Below are 17,034 nucleotides of genomic sequence, written 5' to 3'. Positions count from 1 at the left end.
TTTTTGTGGTGTTTTTCGTGTTACTTTCAAGCCGCTGTTCTCTTAATTAAGTTTTATGATCATCAGTGTTCATTTTGACTTTCGTTTGATTTTTGCACAGCTCAAAATCAAACGATTGCAAAAGTGCTATTGAGGATTCTTGTTGAAAAAAATCATTGTTAATGTATTGGTTAAATTTTAATTAATTTTAAAGTGCAATAAAGTGCAAACTTCTAAAGACAAGCTACGTAAAGTCTGAGCACTTTTAAACGGGAAATTTTTTAAAAAAAATTTCGGTTTATGTCTTAAACTAAAGCTTTGTCTCATTTATTAACTACATAACGAAAAATTACAATTGGAGGTTTCCTCGGAGGTATACATGAATCTTTGTCTTGATAATGCTCATCATCTTGCGCACAAGAGATTCTGGAACTTTTTCACACTCTTTCTCCCTGATTTCAACATAGCATCAGCAGTTTTAATTACCAGTGACTTCTTAGACATGTATCCTTTGATAATTGAAATTCTCAATCGGTCGCCATTGAAGGCAGTTTGAAGGATTCAGCTCTTTCGGAACGAAAACTAACTCTTTAGTATTCATCAAATTAACAGTCTGTTTGGAGTAATGAGATGAGGCGAGGTTTGGCCAGAAAGTGGTGGGACCATTATGGGACTTGATAAAAGGCAGCGGGCTATTTTTCCAAGCACTCAGAGACGTAAAGTTCCTTGGTCATTATCTGAGAAGTGACAAACGCCTTTGACAGTTCTTTAAAAAGTTCATGCCATATCATGAACTTTTTAAAGAACTGTTCGCACTTTCGAAACTTAAACTTGTCGTAACTTTCGCACTTTCGAAACTTAAACACCAACTCGCTTGTTTAAAGCATAAATTTTACAATGTTTTATTTTTTCAACAGCTAAGACACAAAGCTTTAATTTAAGACATAAACAGAATTTTTAGACTGTTTTATTTTAAAAATTTCCCGTTAAAAAAGTGAAAAATGACATATGACCTCAAAAACGTTGCATTTTCTTCCTGTGACAGTTGTTGGAATAAAGTTTGTCATTAGAGTTAACTGCGGAGTAAACAGTTTAGCTTCAAATTCAATCATTTTTTGAAAAAAATATATTTTCGGATTTTTTTTTTTTCAATTTTAATGAGAATTTTTTTAGAACTATGTATTATATAAAAATCGAAAAAAAATTAAAAATAACAAATCGGATTTTATGATGTAAAAAAACCTTGACTGTTCTGCTTATAGTTGGGGTCAAATCAAATTGTTTTTAAAATCAAAGGAATATTTGTTAATTTACAGAATAAAAATTTTACAGAATTACAGAATTAAAAAAACAAAGTTGACTTTTCCTCTTATAATTGGGGGAAAAGCAAACGAGTTAAATTTTGAGATCAATTAATTAAGATGTAAAGAAAATCATGCTAAATTATTCAAAAATAAAATGAAAACTAATCTATTTAGAAAATTAAATACGCAAAAGAAACAGACCTTTTTTAAACTATTAGTTAATTGGTATGAAAACAAGATTTTGCCCGAAATTTAACAAAAAAATTCGAATCTCAACGCCTTTCTTAAAAAGAATCTTATTTTGCATTTTTCTACCGAAGTAAAGTTCTCTAAAGCTTTCTCATTTAAAGTAATTACAATTGTGTTGCATGAGAAAAATTTTAAAATTAATGTTACATTAGTTAAATTCATATAAAACTTTTATCAATGAAAAGAAAATTGTAAGCAAAAAAAAGCAAAAAAAAAAACAAAAAAAAAAAAACAAAAACAAAAAACCTGTTTGTCGATTATACAATCAATTTCTTCAGTTAATAAAATTAGTGAATAAAATTTGAGTTGTTTCATGAACTGTTGCAGGTTTGCGGGATTTTTTCTTGCAAAAAAAAAAACTCTTCTCCAATTTATATTTTTAGGGTAAATACGATTGACAAACCAAAGACTTTCAACGAGAAGCTTTACATTGGTACCACATGCTATTTTGTTTTTGCAATCTTTCTTCCCAAACTTTGCAACACTGTTTTCACCTCTTAATGTCTTTGTCTTGTTTTTGACTTGCTGAGTTTCTTCTATAGCTTTCATGAAGTCAATTTTGCGTTTCATTAATTGCTTTGACTTTTTGATCTCATCATCTTCCTTTAGTTTTTTGAGCATCTCAGATGTACTTAGACACTGGCCTTCAACTCTCGGTATGTTGACTCTTGTGGGTTTTTTTTGTGTGACGACCTGGTTTTTTAAAAAACATTTTTTAAGTTAGCTTCTTTCTGTGAAGGATGGCAACATTAGATACGTTTGAGTAGAAATCACTGGTAATATTGCTAAATCTAAAGTTGGCAAATCGATATTGACTGATATTTGATGATGGTGTTGACTGGAATGGGGATGATGAAGCAGGCTTGGATGAAGATGATAAGCAAGCTGAGTTGACACTAAAAATGTTTCAGCAATTTATAATTTTAATTAATCCATTTTCGTAATGTCAAGTCAAAAAAAAAAGTTATTCAAAATCCATGGCCAATTTGTCTTGGTGTAAAATGCGTAATGTGGTGAACAACTTTCTTCTCATTTAGAAGCAAATTACCAACAAACTATGCAGATTAGTGAAAATAAGAACCATGTTGTTACTGTACCTGTGCATGGTACAACAGTAAACACAAATGCAATAGTTGAAAGATTACTAGAATTTGAAGAAAGACCTAATGCGCTAAACATTGCGTAAATGGAGGTAAAAAAGCTTGAAGTTGAATAAAACTTTTGTTAAATTGTTGAAATTTGTAGCCGCATAAAGTTCTGTAGGTAATCTTTTGTCAAACTCGATTAACGTGACAATATGAACCTACGTCTACTGGTTGAAGCATGTGGGACGAATGAGCCGGTAAATATATCAACCTGATGTTATTGCCGATGCAAATAAATGCAACGTTGTAAGTATCATGTGTGACGTATCCGTCTAAAACTAAAATAAATATTCCTATAATTGAAAAAATGAATTGATTAGATTACTCAATTAAAGAATTCAGCCAATTTGACCAAACTAATTACTTGGAATCAATCTAATTGCTGGAAAGAGTACTTTAGTAAGCCATTGAACAAATTGTTTCTCTTCCATGCAACCCAACGTGGATACTGCATATACGGTGTTTGATAGTCGCTCTACACACCAGGCTTTGTATAGACGCTCATCTTAATGAAAATGTGTGAGCAATTAGCATGTTTAATCTTCATCCAGTAAACTTTTTTATGGGTTTCATTTCGTTCCTCGGTTATTTTGCTAACAAATTTTTTACCGGATTAGCAAATTCTATTTTGAAAAGAAAAGCTAATTTTGAAAAAAAAAAAAAAAAAAAAAATTTGAAAAAAAAGAAGCAAATTAAATTTTGAAAAGATTGTCATTAAATGTTCTCCAAAAAATTGCCTTTTTAGTATAGTAAAATTTAATTTTAGTTTCGACAGTTTAAAGTCAATTTTCTTGAAAAAAATCTTTTTTTTTTTTTTTTACTAGGCTGAGAATTTTAAAGTTTGTTTAAGTTACAATATTTAAAAATGAAAAGAGAGAAAAGAAAATTCTCTCAAAAACCTCAAAAATATGTTTTATCAAGATGTATTCACACTCTCCTCAAAAAACAATAATTTTTTATCTTGATTAATTTGTGATAAAACCACGCACTTTCTTGAATAAAAACCGAGGTCTAGACATATAAAACAACTTTAATCTTTTTTTAAACTAAAGGTGGACTCAAATTTACGACGTATCCAATGGTAACATTATTTACGTGCAAGTGCATAACTCTTTACTGTCTTTGTACAAACCGAGGTTTTTTAACTTAAAGTTAATGTTTTACTCCAACTTCACCCAACTAAAGACGGAGGAGGATCAAATAACATACTTCATCTGAATATTTTTTTAGCTTAATAGTCTTCAGTTCTTTAACATAATAGCTTTTTGTAAAAAGCTTTTCCAGTTGTAACGTAACTTTTAGAAAAATACCCGTAACAAAAAGGGAAAAGCGTTCCTAATCGTCACACATACTAAAATTTAAAAAAGGGAAAAGCGTTCCTAATCGTCGCACATACTAAAATTTTAAAAAGTAGCGGGGCTATTAAAATAAAAATAAATCATCAAAATTATATTTCAAATGGCTTTTAGGTCTGTTATGGAAGTCATTTATCTTTATTTATTTATATTCTAACAAGTCCTTTTAAGAATATACGATTTTCTAGGGGTATGCAATCAAATAGCTTATTCACTATAAATTTTGGCTCTATTTTAAAGATATTTATAATTTTCAATAACTTACGAAGAGTGAATGTGAAGGTAATTTACGCAGTTTTTTTATTTTGAAAATGAGAAGAAAAACTAAGAATACTTAGCACACGCCCGGAAACATTTTTTAGTGACTAGATGTCCCACTTTGTTTATGAGCTCATGAAAGTCGCAGCAAAAACATTTTTTTGACCATTTATAACTTCACCGGTGACGTCAACGATTTTTTTTATAAAAGAAAAAGTTTCTACGTTGCTTCAACAACCTTTGATCAGTGACATGTCCCTACCATAAATTCAAATATTTACAACGCTTTTTCAGTTGCGCAAATAATTCTTGTGCTCTTTCCAGAACCACAGGAAAAATAATATTAAATATATATAATATATAATACATATGTACAAATAATATTAGTCCAAAAAAAAAGGACTTCACGTAACTGTAGTTGAGCATGTGTTATTGCTGTTACTTTCGCTTTCGATGGGAGCACTTTTTTGTTGCATGCACTTGTTTAAATCTTTTTTCAAGCGGAACGAAGATAATCGAGACGACGCTAAGTACTGCATGCATTTGTTCATAGGCTTCAGGATATTTCGAGCATTCTGAGGAAAAAAAATAAATAAATGCATTGATAGAAAAACTGCTACAACTCAATAAATTCTGCACTTAATTAATCGACGTTACCTAAGCGACGAGTTTACAAATCTTTACCTGGTCATCTATATATTTCTGAGGAATCGTAGGCGTAAGCCTCTTAACTCGGATAGCGTCGTTCATTGCATCCAAGGTTGGGTTAGTCCCGACATACTCTTCAAACGGAAGGCGGTAATCTTCAGCCACACCTAATACAGGAAAAGTATAAACTAACTTTGATAAAATTTGCTAATTTAACATATACGAAAAAATTAAAAGAAATATAGTATTACACAAGAACATAACTTTAAGACTTAACGCTCAATTGAATTATTTTAATACCAACTCATTGCTATTTCAATTAAATAATTTTATATTTAGCTTTAATTAAAAACTTTCATTTCAATTTTAGTTAACTAATTATGAAAATTTTAACTTTAATTAAATATAAAAATTTTAATTTTAATCAAATTAAGTTTTTCTCTCAAACATTTAAAGCGTTGAGCCACTATTCTTTGATTAATATAAATTCACGAATTGAGTAAATGGGTCATTCCAGCCGAACCCAACCAGGAATCCGGATATTTTCAAACTTTTTCCAATTTTTTTCTTCAAGGTGAAAATTAAAGTAAAGTTTTATCTATAAGGTAAATGTTTTTACAGGTATGTTTAAAATTAAATTTTTTTTTACAGGTATTTTTTAAGGTAAATGTTCCCTAAAAAATTAACATAAAAATTTACAAAAATATTTAGGTGGGTATATGGTCTTCTTTTACAGGTATGATTAAAATTTTGAGGATCATTCAAAAATTTCCACATTTTTCAGGTGGGGTGTGTGCTTTTCTTTTACAGGTGTTTAAAATGTTTAAAAATCAGAAAAATCATTTTTTTAATTCTTTTCAAATATTTGAACCCTCCTTTGGGGGCCTGAGAATGAATCCTGTGATACCTGAGTTTTAGTATTTCAGGAACTTTTTATAGCTTAATATTTTTAAAAAAATTTACAAAACTTTTTTAAAAGAGAGAAATTTTAATTTAAAAAGAATTTGCACTCACCTTCTTTTATTATAGAGATTACAAAACAAATAAAAAATGGTCACAATTTTATTATAGAGATTACATATAACAGATAAAAATAACATACCATCTATCTCATACCGCAACAATATTTCCCACATGACTAAGCTGAACGAATACATATCTGCTTTTTGATAAAAGGAGAAAGTTTGATTAGAACAATAAGGATTTTCCAGAACTTCAGGTGCCATGTACCGGGGATTAGGAAGTTTTGCATTTGGTGGAACTTGATTTACCTCATCAGGATTTTCTTCAATAGCAAGTGCCAAATCGCTTATACAGCATTGCAAGTTGTTTTTCACAAGGATGTTCTTGCTAGAAATATCACGATGAGCAATCGCTGGTTTACCATGCGAACCATTTATTGGGTTGTGGAGATAGTGAAGCCCGCAGAGCGATGAATAAATTAGACGAAATAAAATTGAATAATCGAAAGAATGTTTTTGTAAAAAAGTGTGAAGTGCTCCAAAAGCATGATACTGTGTAATTAGCAACCGATCGACGGTACTTCTTTCAACAACATCAGCACCGATAAAACTAAGTATGTTTTCATGGCAGAGGTACCCTGTCTTATAGAAATGCTGTTCTCTCTGCCATGAGCATTCATCTGCTACATCAAAAATCTTTACAGCAACAACTTGCTCTCGCCATTCTCCAATATATACAACACTAAACCGACCACGGCCAACTTCATCAACAATAGATATTTGTCGAGCGATAGACCGTTGAGTCTAAAACAAAAATTAGCTTGTATTCATTTTTCATGTTCACACATGTAAGTGTTAACAAGCAAAAATGTGTTAAAAAAAAAAGTTAATGAAAAAAAATAATCATAATTTAAAATCTTCAATTTTGTTATTTAAAATGAAATATTTAAAATTCCCAATTGTTAAAAAACCAAGCTCATAAACTTATGTAAATTCATTACCAACTGTGCCTTTGGCTGAGATCCTGTACTATTGGTTGAATATGAATCGCCCATAAAACCAACTGGTTCAATACCAGGATGAAGCATTGTTTGACGGTCATCTGATTGCTGCTGCTTTTTTAATTTCATGTACCTGTAAAAAAAACTTTTTTTTAAATTCAACTCAAACATTTTATGACTCAAATATTTTATGACTTTTATTTTTTAACTTTACTTTAATGCTACAAGTGTTTCTTAATGAACACAATGTGGTATCTGACAGTGGCAAATGCTACAAGTGTTTCTTAATGAACACAACATGACATCTGACTATGGCAAAATAACAATCCCTTCAAAACCTTCTACAAAAAAAAATGCTATAAAAATTTATGGTACTTTATTTATTAAAAAAAAACCACAGGTAAACATTAAATATGTGTTGATTTAATAATTTTTTACTATTTTTTCGGCTACTTCTTTAAGATTATCATTTGGTGTACCACATTATTTGACTTTTTATTTGATGTACAGCATCATTTGGTCAAAAGATTTGACTTATATCATTAATTGGTGTACAGAATTTTATTTGATCAATAGCATTTAGCATACCTTACAAATTTTAGGATTTCATGCAAAGACTTCAAACTGAGCCAAAACATTTTATTTTTTTTACTTAAAACAAAATTTGTTTAAACAAACTAATTTAAATACTTTTAATTTAATGTAATATTACCTCATGAAAATATATGCAGCGAACATAGCAAAAACCACAACAGATAGTGTCACAGAAACCACCAATGCAATCTCTTGATTAGCGACAAAGTGATTGTTTGGTTTAATAACTAAAGTAACAAAAAACAAAGCATTTTTTTCATTACAACTTCTTAACAATTTCTGTGAAGATTTGATAAAAATTTGGATTTTAGTAACTAACATAATCTCTTTGTCCGAAAACCAAAGAGATTTTTTCTTTCTTTAGCTCATTAATCGTTCAAGTATTTTAGAGTAGCTCAAAAAATCTTCTTTTTTTTCCTTCTTTAGCTACTAAAGTTTAATGAAATGTCTTCAACATGAGCTTCTCATAAAACATTACACTTGATCTTCTGACTTTGAAATTTCAAGGAACTTGCATAGGAACAATAGTTCTAGCTACTCTTATTAAATAGGTTGCTGTGTTATGCTTTTACAATATCAAGGGTTGGTGAAATTTTGCTCATTTCTTTTTTTACCACTGCAATTCTCAATGTTTTATAGAAGTATCTTATTTTTCAATTTCATTCACAACTATTATTTAAAATTTCAATACAACTACTTTATAATCCCTTCAACTTTTGGGTTTTCTTTTTTCAAATAACTAGAAACCCAACAACCTAATCAGAATTTTTATGCTTGACTTGGGGGAATCTTGACGTTTAGAATTTCTTAAAGTTCAACAAACAAGATTTTTTTTACCAGTTTCACTAGTTTACTCTTTGACAAAGTGAGCTTTGATTATCTGCCAAGATCATAATATTAATAATAGTAAAAAATATACTTAAAATCTATTTTTGCTAAACTGAGAGAAAAACCAACATTTTATTATGAAAAACTCTCCATAAAATTTTTGTGTATTGCTGTATGAAGATTATATCATTCTATTAGCAGGAATAATCCTGCTTTCCTAACAACTGCTACTACCTCCAATTCTGAATTAAAAAAAAATTAAAAAACAAATAAACAAACAAACAAACTCACATGTCTCTTCATATTTTATTTGTTCCTCAATAGGAATTTCGAGAATTAATTTCTCATTGCATCTCGGTTGATCAGAACAGCATTTTAGTACCATAGGTACAGCGTGTTGCATTTGCCTTTGGCGACATTGAAAAATACCACCTAAGATAATAATTATGATTTTCCTTTTATTTTTTTTTAATAATACAACTTTAAATAAAAAATAATTTTAATAAAAATGCCAAAGCAGATTTCTGATAAAGCATAACAAAGCAACTATATCCTAAAACCATATGAAATAAAAGAGGTTAGTTAAAAAGATTTCGTTTATCATATTACCTTCAAACTCAGGGGGCATACAACCATATCTGTACTCTTTAGTTTTTGTACCTTCTATGTATTCAAGCGTTGTAAAACACTGATATTCTGTATGACAAGTATCATTTTTGCTGTTATGAGGACAATGGTAACTACAATAACATTCCAATCCAAACACTAAAAAAATAAAGTGTAATTATAACTATAACCATGGCTGATTGTAATTTCTTAACTAAATTTCCATCAATTTTTTTTTTTATAGTTTTAAAATTAAAACACACATAGTTAATTTCTAATTTGAAAACAACGAATTATTAAAGGCAAGTAAGCCTGCGTGTTTTCCTTCATGATACATTTACAAACATTGTGTTTAACCATTGCACATAATTAGGGCAATAGAAAACAATATTTCATTTGGTCAAAAAATAAATATTAACATGATATTCTATAATGAAAGAGCAAAAGAGTAAAACTTTGAAATAAAAAGTTGAATTTCAATGCCATGTTGACCTTTTAACAGATGTCTAAACTAAAGTTACTCTTTAGACTTGGATCAATCATATTTAAAAAAGTATTTGAGATAGCAATATATCATATTAACTTTTATGGTTCTTGATCATTTAAGAGCCATAGCTCATAATACCAATAACATGGGTATCATTATGTTTTGCATCTACTTTGTTAATTGAGTAGCCCTTACTTTTTAATTTTAATTACCAAACTTTAATTTTTATATGTAGCCATTTGCTGATTTTTATTATATTGTAAGATAATCACATATGTATTATTATTTACTGACCATTTTTGTAGTTACTGTTACTAGTCAAAAGTTAATATCAGAAACAAAGAAAAAAAATGACGTTAACAAAATATTGAGTGATGCAAACTTTTGTTTATGTGCTCTTAACTCCCTCAAAGTTTATTGCAAGCCATGTTATTAGTTGCTTTTACACATCTGGGTGTTACACAATCACCATTGAAAGCAAAAAATATTTAAAGTGAAACCCGCAACCAAAGTTCAGCAGCAGTGACTCAGTTTAAAATTTTAAGTAATCTTTCAAATGTGGTCTTTTAAGCAGCAGCAACTCAAATTGAAAGGCTGCACTTAAAAGATTACTTAGAGGTGATGGTTGGAAATCTAAGAGACCACTTAGAAACCTAACTTGGTTATGGAAAAAAACAAAAACAAAATCCCAGCGGTTTACAGAACTTTGTTTGATTAGCAATGTTCTTTTAAGCTGCACCATAAAAACATGGTTCTGAAAAAGCTAGAAGGGACATCTATTATCCATTATTAAGCTAATGGGTATTTATTTAGCTATTAAATGATACCATTAGATTAGAAACAAAATTAATGAAAGAGGCATTCTAAATAGTGAAAGAGTTGAAGATTTGGGTTAACGGGTTGTACTGCTTTAACAGGAAAACTCTATTGATACTCAAATGAAACTACCAATCCCAGAAAGGGATCTTGAATTCCAATGTGAAAGATCCGGATAATTATAATCTTTTTATGTATTAGATAATCAAGAGCATCTGGTAGTTTTTAATCTGCCTCTAAATTAATTATGTTAATTATATTAAAATTAATTATGCAGTGTATAAAAAAGCTAAATTGAATTATGTTTTGAACCATTTGTTGAAATAAATTTGGATCAGACAGATATCAAATGAATTAATTGCAATTGAATTGTTCAAACAGTTGCCAAGTGAATTGACCATGAATCAGTTATTAAATGAAACCATAGTAAATCAGTTGTTGAATAAATTGATCATGAATCACATGCTAAATAAATCTGATACGAATTGATCATCAAGTAAATCATGAATCAGTTATTGAGTGATATTATGTTATACCAAACTATTCATGTCAAATTCAAAAGATACCCAGATAAATACCTGGAAAATATTCATGATGACTTTACAAAGAAGCAATCCAAGCTAAAAATATTTCTATTAAAATAACTTCAGAGACTCCTTAGAAGATGGTTAAAAAAACAAAACTGCCATCTTTTCCAACATTGGATGAAATTTATTAACATCAAAAAAGTAAATCAGTCCCTTGCCAAAACAGTTTAACTTTATATTATGCTTTTAAGATACAAAAAGTAAATTCATGTTTTCTTATAGACTAAGCATATAAGCTTTTACTGTTAGGCAGATTTTACATAACTTAATTACAAAAATTTTTAAATCGAAAAAGTGTTGAGCACTTCTGTCTTTTATTTCATCAAATATTTTGTCTGTTTAAAGACATTTCTTTTATGCCAACTAATGTTCATAATTCTGTAAAAAAGAGTTGTGTCAAGACTTCTGTAAACATTTGAACTTTTGTGGGAAAACATGTACAAAAGAATTGCAAAAGCTTTGCTTTTATTTCATCCAACTAACTGATTTAAAACTGTTAGCCTAATAATTTATCGACTATTGACGTAACTGCTAATCTTGTCTGTTAAAATATGTTAAAAAAAATTAAAAGAGAACTATTAGTTAGTTATTAGTTAATTTGCATGCTGTTCCTTTTGATTGTAGTGGGTTGGTATTACAGATATACAATATGAGGACAAGATTGGTAAATTCATCAATCCATTAAGTGCTTTCAAATTGTTAAATTGATCACAAGTAGAAAATTTACTAAAATTACTTGATTTGGAAACAAAGTTATGTTTTTTTATCTTTATTGCATTTATATTATCACATTTATATTATCATAAGTTATTCTTTTTTTACTTCCAAAAACTTAACTTCTGTAAGTTGAAAGTTATTCTTTCATAACTTTTTTCTAAATTTTTAAAAATAAATGCATAAAGTAAGGTCATATATGTAACCCAGTTGATTTTTAATCATTCCATGTTTGATCATAAACCTGATTTCAAATCTTTAATCTATAATAATTTAATTTCATACAAAATAAGTCAGGTAGATTTTTATGAAGGCTTATAACAGTTTGTAAAACAATTTAATTCTATTTTTCAAGCAAAGAAAGAAAATTTTTAAAATATTTTTTTGAATAAGTCCAGCATACTTACAGAATATTGCTTGTGTTAAAGTTTCATTTATTTAGAATTATTCATGATTTTAGATTTCAGAAAAAAAGAAAATATGGTTTCCTAATTTATGGTAAAAAAAAAGGTTAAGGATCTGAAAAAGTTGTAAAGAGTGAAACTATTGATTAAATTTATATTGTGAGTGCGTTAATAAAACATCAGTAAAAATGATGTGTTCTTTGACTTTTACTATAGTTTTTCTGTCAAATAAGAAATAAACATTCCAACAAGGGATAAGCTTTACTTTTATAATACCAGCCATAACCATTTGAGTATTCAAAAGTCATTCATATTAAAAAAAAGTTTCCTCTAATGATTTTTTGATACTATTATGAGTTTTTATTAACACTTGCTTTAAATATCTTTTTCAAAAATTACTTTATCTTTTGGTTTTAAAATTGTAAATATATATATATATATATATATATATATATATATATATATATATATATATATATATATATATATATATATATATATATATATATATATGTGTGTGTGTGTGTATAAACACACACACACACACACACACACACACACACACACACACACACACACACACACACACACACACACACACACACATACATCCAATTTATGATGAATGGATTATTTCATTTTTGATGTAAAGCCAAACAACAACTTCAAACAAAATTTCAGTAACTGTACAATAGCTTTGAATGGTCCACTAAAACTTAAACACATTTAAAAGTGTTTAAGGGCTCCACAAAATACTAATTTAGTGAAGGGAAGTTGTCTTCAAACTACGTTTCAGTTGAATGAAATAAAAAAGTTAACCGAAAAGCTAGAAAAACTTATACATAATGTTTGTGGATATACTGCAAAGTGAAAAAGAAAAATCTATTACAATTTTTTATGGACTTACCTGGCAAACAAAAAAGGCTGTAACTAGAAAAAAATACAATAAATAGAGAAGACATTTCTTCAAACAAAACACATATTACGCCAATATTTAATTTCAGTTATCTTTTTATTATCTGCGGACGAAGAGAAAACATCGACTATCGAAAATAAGAGACACGCCTTCCAACCTATTTTGAAAACAAAATAATCGCGTCTTAATTTATCAACTAGTTACAACTCAGGTTAAGCAGGTAGGCAACCGTAAGGTTGCATTTAAAATAAAAAACGCTACCACTAATCTGCTTAATTTGGTGTGCTAAAATAATCACAGCCATATCGTTTGAAGAAAGCAAGTCAACGATTTGTTCAAAGAAAGTTTTAACGAGCGTTCGTATTATTTCCTTCACAACATGGGCAAATATCTTTGAGTTAAAAACCAGTTTTTTTCTTGATTTTCTCAAGATTTTTTTAAAAACTGGTTTAACAAGCTTTGATGTATCTAATAAAACGTATTAAATTAAGAGAAGTTTTATTTACCATGTTCTAAAATATTGTTTTTGTAATGAGCCTTATTGTATCAAATCCTTATGCTGCTTTTGAAACCAGTTTTTAAACTCTTTGGCTTTTTGTTGCTTGACAGCAAATAGCCAAAATTTCTTTTTAATAGTCAATTGAATGATTTTTTTTTATTCAAGAACTTCCAAGTTTGAAATTCCAAGAAAAGACTTTGAAATATTTTTGACAACTGTTAGATACCAGAATGCCATCTTGTTATCTTCAAATCACTTTTTTTTCTATACTTCATAAAATTGAAGTTATTTTTTTTTTTGTACTATGGAAACCGTCCCAGGGTTACTGTAAACACGTGATTAAATGGGCTTTGCCAAAGGGCACCAGGTTATGGGGTGGCTTCAGAAAATATGCTTACTTTTTTAAAATTAGATTTTACACCGATATACTCGAGGAAAAAAACAGAAAAAGAAATTATATTTTAGCATTTAAATCAATAACATATACAATGTTTAAATCAGTAAAATTTAAGCTAATTTCATTTAAAATGAATAAAGTAAAAGAAAACAAAAATGTTTTCATAACAAATATGAAACACAATTACAATGTGCGGTAGCGACTCGTCGACTTTTACTTATTTACAAAATTTACAAAACTAATGTTTAAAATCTACCTTAACAGTTGATAAAATTTTTATTTTTTTCAATGACAGCCTCTAGACATGAACGGAAAACCTATCAAGTTCTGGATAAGGTATTCCATTGACATTGAGCTAAAAACTCTTATAATGGATGACTTGAGAAACCTGAGATCGAGTGGGCCTTTTTTCGTGCCTCGCACTTCACAACGCTTTCTACTGAATAGTGAATTCAAATCTAGGTTCTAGAAAGGTCAAAAGTTTTTGGGCCAAACTTGCCATTCTGTTTTTTAAAAAGTCTTGATTCATTTTGACCCAATGGTTTGGAGCTCCACCCTTTTGGTATTCATAGTTATCATCTGGAAAGATTTTTTTTAGCCATGGGACCATATGCTTTTTGAAAAAGCTGATATAAACAATATAGATGTGTGGACATTTTTTTACCATTTAATGAAACAACACCTAGCATTATTATTGACTATAGCTGCTTTGTACGTAACAATGGTAGGGGGCTATCATCTTTCTGGACAATATATCAATCACTTCTTCTGTTGGTTACACAGCCTACGGTAAATAGCTTCTCATCTCAGAAAATTTTGACGATTGATGAGTCATAGCTCTTTAAACAATTTAGAAACTTTTTTGAATCTGAAAGCTTTCGGTCGGCCCGAATCTGAAAGCTTTCGGTCGGCCCGAATCTGAAAGCATTCGGTCGGCCCGAATCTGAAAGACTTCCGGTCTTTCTTTAAAAGGTTGACTGGTAAGTCTGATAACCTGACTCAAAGGAGTTGGTATTTTGAGCCCTTTCAGGACTATTAAACTTTTTTGCTTTTGCACTCTTAGATGTTCTGATCACTTTTCTTGAAGATAAATCCGCGAGGATTAAGTTTAACACTTCAGTTCTTTTTGCTTCCATTTTTAAACTTTTAAAATCAAAATTTTATTTTTTTTCACTTTGTTGTCAAAACAATACTGTTATCAACAATACACAAAAAAATAAAGGAAACTCCGATTTTTACATCTCACGAAACCTAAAAGTTCGTCACAAATCGCTGCCACCTCGTGCCCAACCTCTTTGTTGAGATTCTTTAAATTCAATTTGGCAATAGAAAAGAAGCTGAGAAAAAGAAGCCAAGTTTTTTTATTTCTACAAATAAGCATAATTTTTTTGTCGGTATCAAGATAGGAAAATTTTAAAAATATACACCTAAAAAAAAGTTTCTAAAAAAGTGAAAAAAATACTCGTTGGGCAGGAAGAGCTGATTCAGTGAGCGCAGTGAGTAACAAATTTTAAAGATGCAATAAATATAGTTTACAATCATATCGTTCAAAAGCCTGGCACTAAGTTTGAAGCTCAGGGGGTCTTAATTGAGTTTACTTCGCTGATAACTGCTTTGTGATAAAAATTCGGAATGAAATGTTAGAAATTGTAGAAAAACAAATGCATCATTTCAAAAAACTGATATTACAATTGAAAGTATTATCAGACGATGCGATTTTTTTAGATAAATTTTTCCCAGAGAAATACAGAAATGTTTAACTTTTACAAATCGGAAGTTATAAAATTGTCCGGATGTAATGAGCACAAACGACCACGCAGAAGTACGACGAAAATACGTCAGCAAGAGTTGACTTTGGTACCAATACCGCATTCCGTTAATGTACACACTACGTCATTATCAATGAACCAATCAGAATAAGAAAATAAAAAGTGTGCTCTTAATTATGTTTTGCCTTTTTCATAATTTTCTTTTTTTTTAAAACTTGATAGAGTTGTAAAACTTAATGAAAAAAAAATAGCCTTAAGAAATCATTTTTAAAAATATCCCATTTAAGATTGATCTACACGACAAAAAAAAGCTAAAACTGTAAAATCTGTAGTTTGACTTTTTGTGATAGAACTTTTCAATAGATTCATTTATAATTGAAATACAATTCATTTTGGGGAAATATTTGAAAAATTTAAATTTGAGAATCGTTTTACCATTAAATTGGAATTATTTAACGATTTATTCAAACAAAACTGTTCGAACTGTAAAGCTTTTTGTAATTGCATCAGTCTTCATTATATATTTATGTACTATAGTAATGATTAGTCTATAGATTTCAGTTATAAATGAACTAGTAGAAATGTGCTATTGATAAAATTCAAATATTTTCTTAAGTATTGATGAAGTCATTGTAATTTTTGAAACATAGCATCTACTAAATCTAGTTAAAAGAAAATTTTGAAAATTTTAAAAATTTTGAAAACTTTGAAAATCTCTTTCTTAATTTTCTTGACAAACGGTACAAAAACGTGCTCAGCGAAGAATAAATATGTTTTGTAAACAACCTGACAAACTTTCAATATAAAATTTTTTAATCATTAAAAACAGATTCCCCATGAATATTTGATTCTAAAATTTCATTGCATTTTGATAATTATAGCTATAGGTTTTTTTTTTTTTTAAGTTACCGTGTAAACCAACCTTAAATGCTAAGCAGCGTAGAAACCTTGCCTGATTTCCGGAAACAAAATGCGAGTTTACGGCTGAACTGCCTTGCACTTCCAACTTTTTTGATGCCATACCGACCACAAAATCATTCACCAAGTGTGTTTTTTTATTAGCAAGACGCACCATTAAAGATCGGTGAAGGCAATTAAACACAGGAACATTGGATTATCTTCTTTTTATTTAAGGATGAAAAAAAAAAAAAAAAAAAATAGGTTTTTAAAAAAATTTTTTTTACATATACTTTTTCATTATTAAGAAATAGTTATTCAAAATGAAGATGTAACTTTTTTGGTATTAATAAAATTTTAATCAATTGAATAATAAAGTATCAAATAATCAAACTACCAACAAAGATGAAAAGTATCAAAAGACACATTATAAATTTATAGCTTTCATCAAAGATCATTATGTTGATGGGCAGTACCTAGCCTGTAATGAGGCTAGGTAAGTACCTAGTATTGACCTACCTTATTACAACAGTGACGTCATTCTTGGACAAAAAAAGTTATAACATTGAAATAGGAAACTTTAAAAAAAATTGCATAGAAAGAAAACTAAGAGAGACCT

At 29.0% G+C, this 17,034-nt stretch overlaps 1 protein-coding gene across 1 annotated transcript; it reads right to left on the bottom strand.

Annotated features, from left to right (window-relative positions):
* Positions 1-4,628: 4,628 nt before the first annotated feature.
* LOC145187034 (bone morphogenetic protein receptor type-1B-like) lies at positions 4,629-12,997 on the bottom strand. The gene is made up of 8 exons (XM_090070836.1): positions 12,845-12,997; positions 8,933-9,088; positions 8,615-8,755; positions 7,614-7,722; positions 6,902-7,034; positions 6,041-6,704; positions 4,975-5,105; positions 4,629-4,865 (listed from the first exon to the last, which is right to left on the bottom strand). The coding sequence occupies exons 1-8, from the start codon at positions 12,897-12,899 to the stop codon at positions 4,695-4,697; spliced, it is 1,560 nt and encodes a 519-aa protein (XP_089926962.1). The 5' UTR covers positions 12,900-12,997; the 3' UTR covers positions 4,629-4,694.
* Positions 12,998-17,034: the final 4,037 nt, after the last annotated feature.

The sequence above is a fragment of the Hydra viridissima genome, unplaced genomic scaffold (genome assembly GCF_058129835.1).
Source record: "Hydra viridissima isolate aposymbiotic clone 2 unplaced genomic scaffold, HvirCarnegie_v1 scaffold_13, whole genome shotgun sequence".
Lineage (NCBI taxonomy): Eukaryota > Metazoa > Cnidaria > Hydrozoa > Anthoathecata > Hydridae > Hydra > Hydra viridissima.
This window is presented reverse-complemented; position numbering and strand designations above follow the sequence as displayed.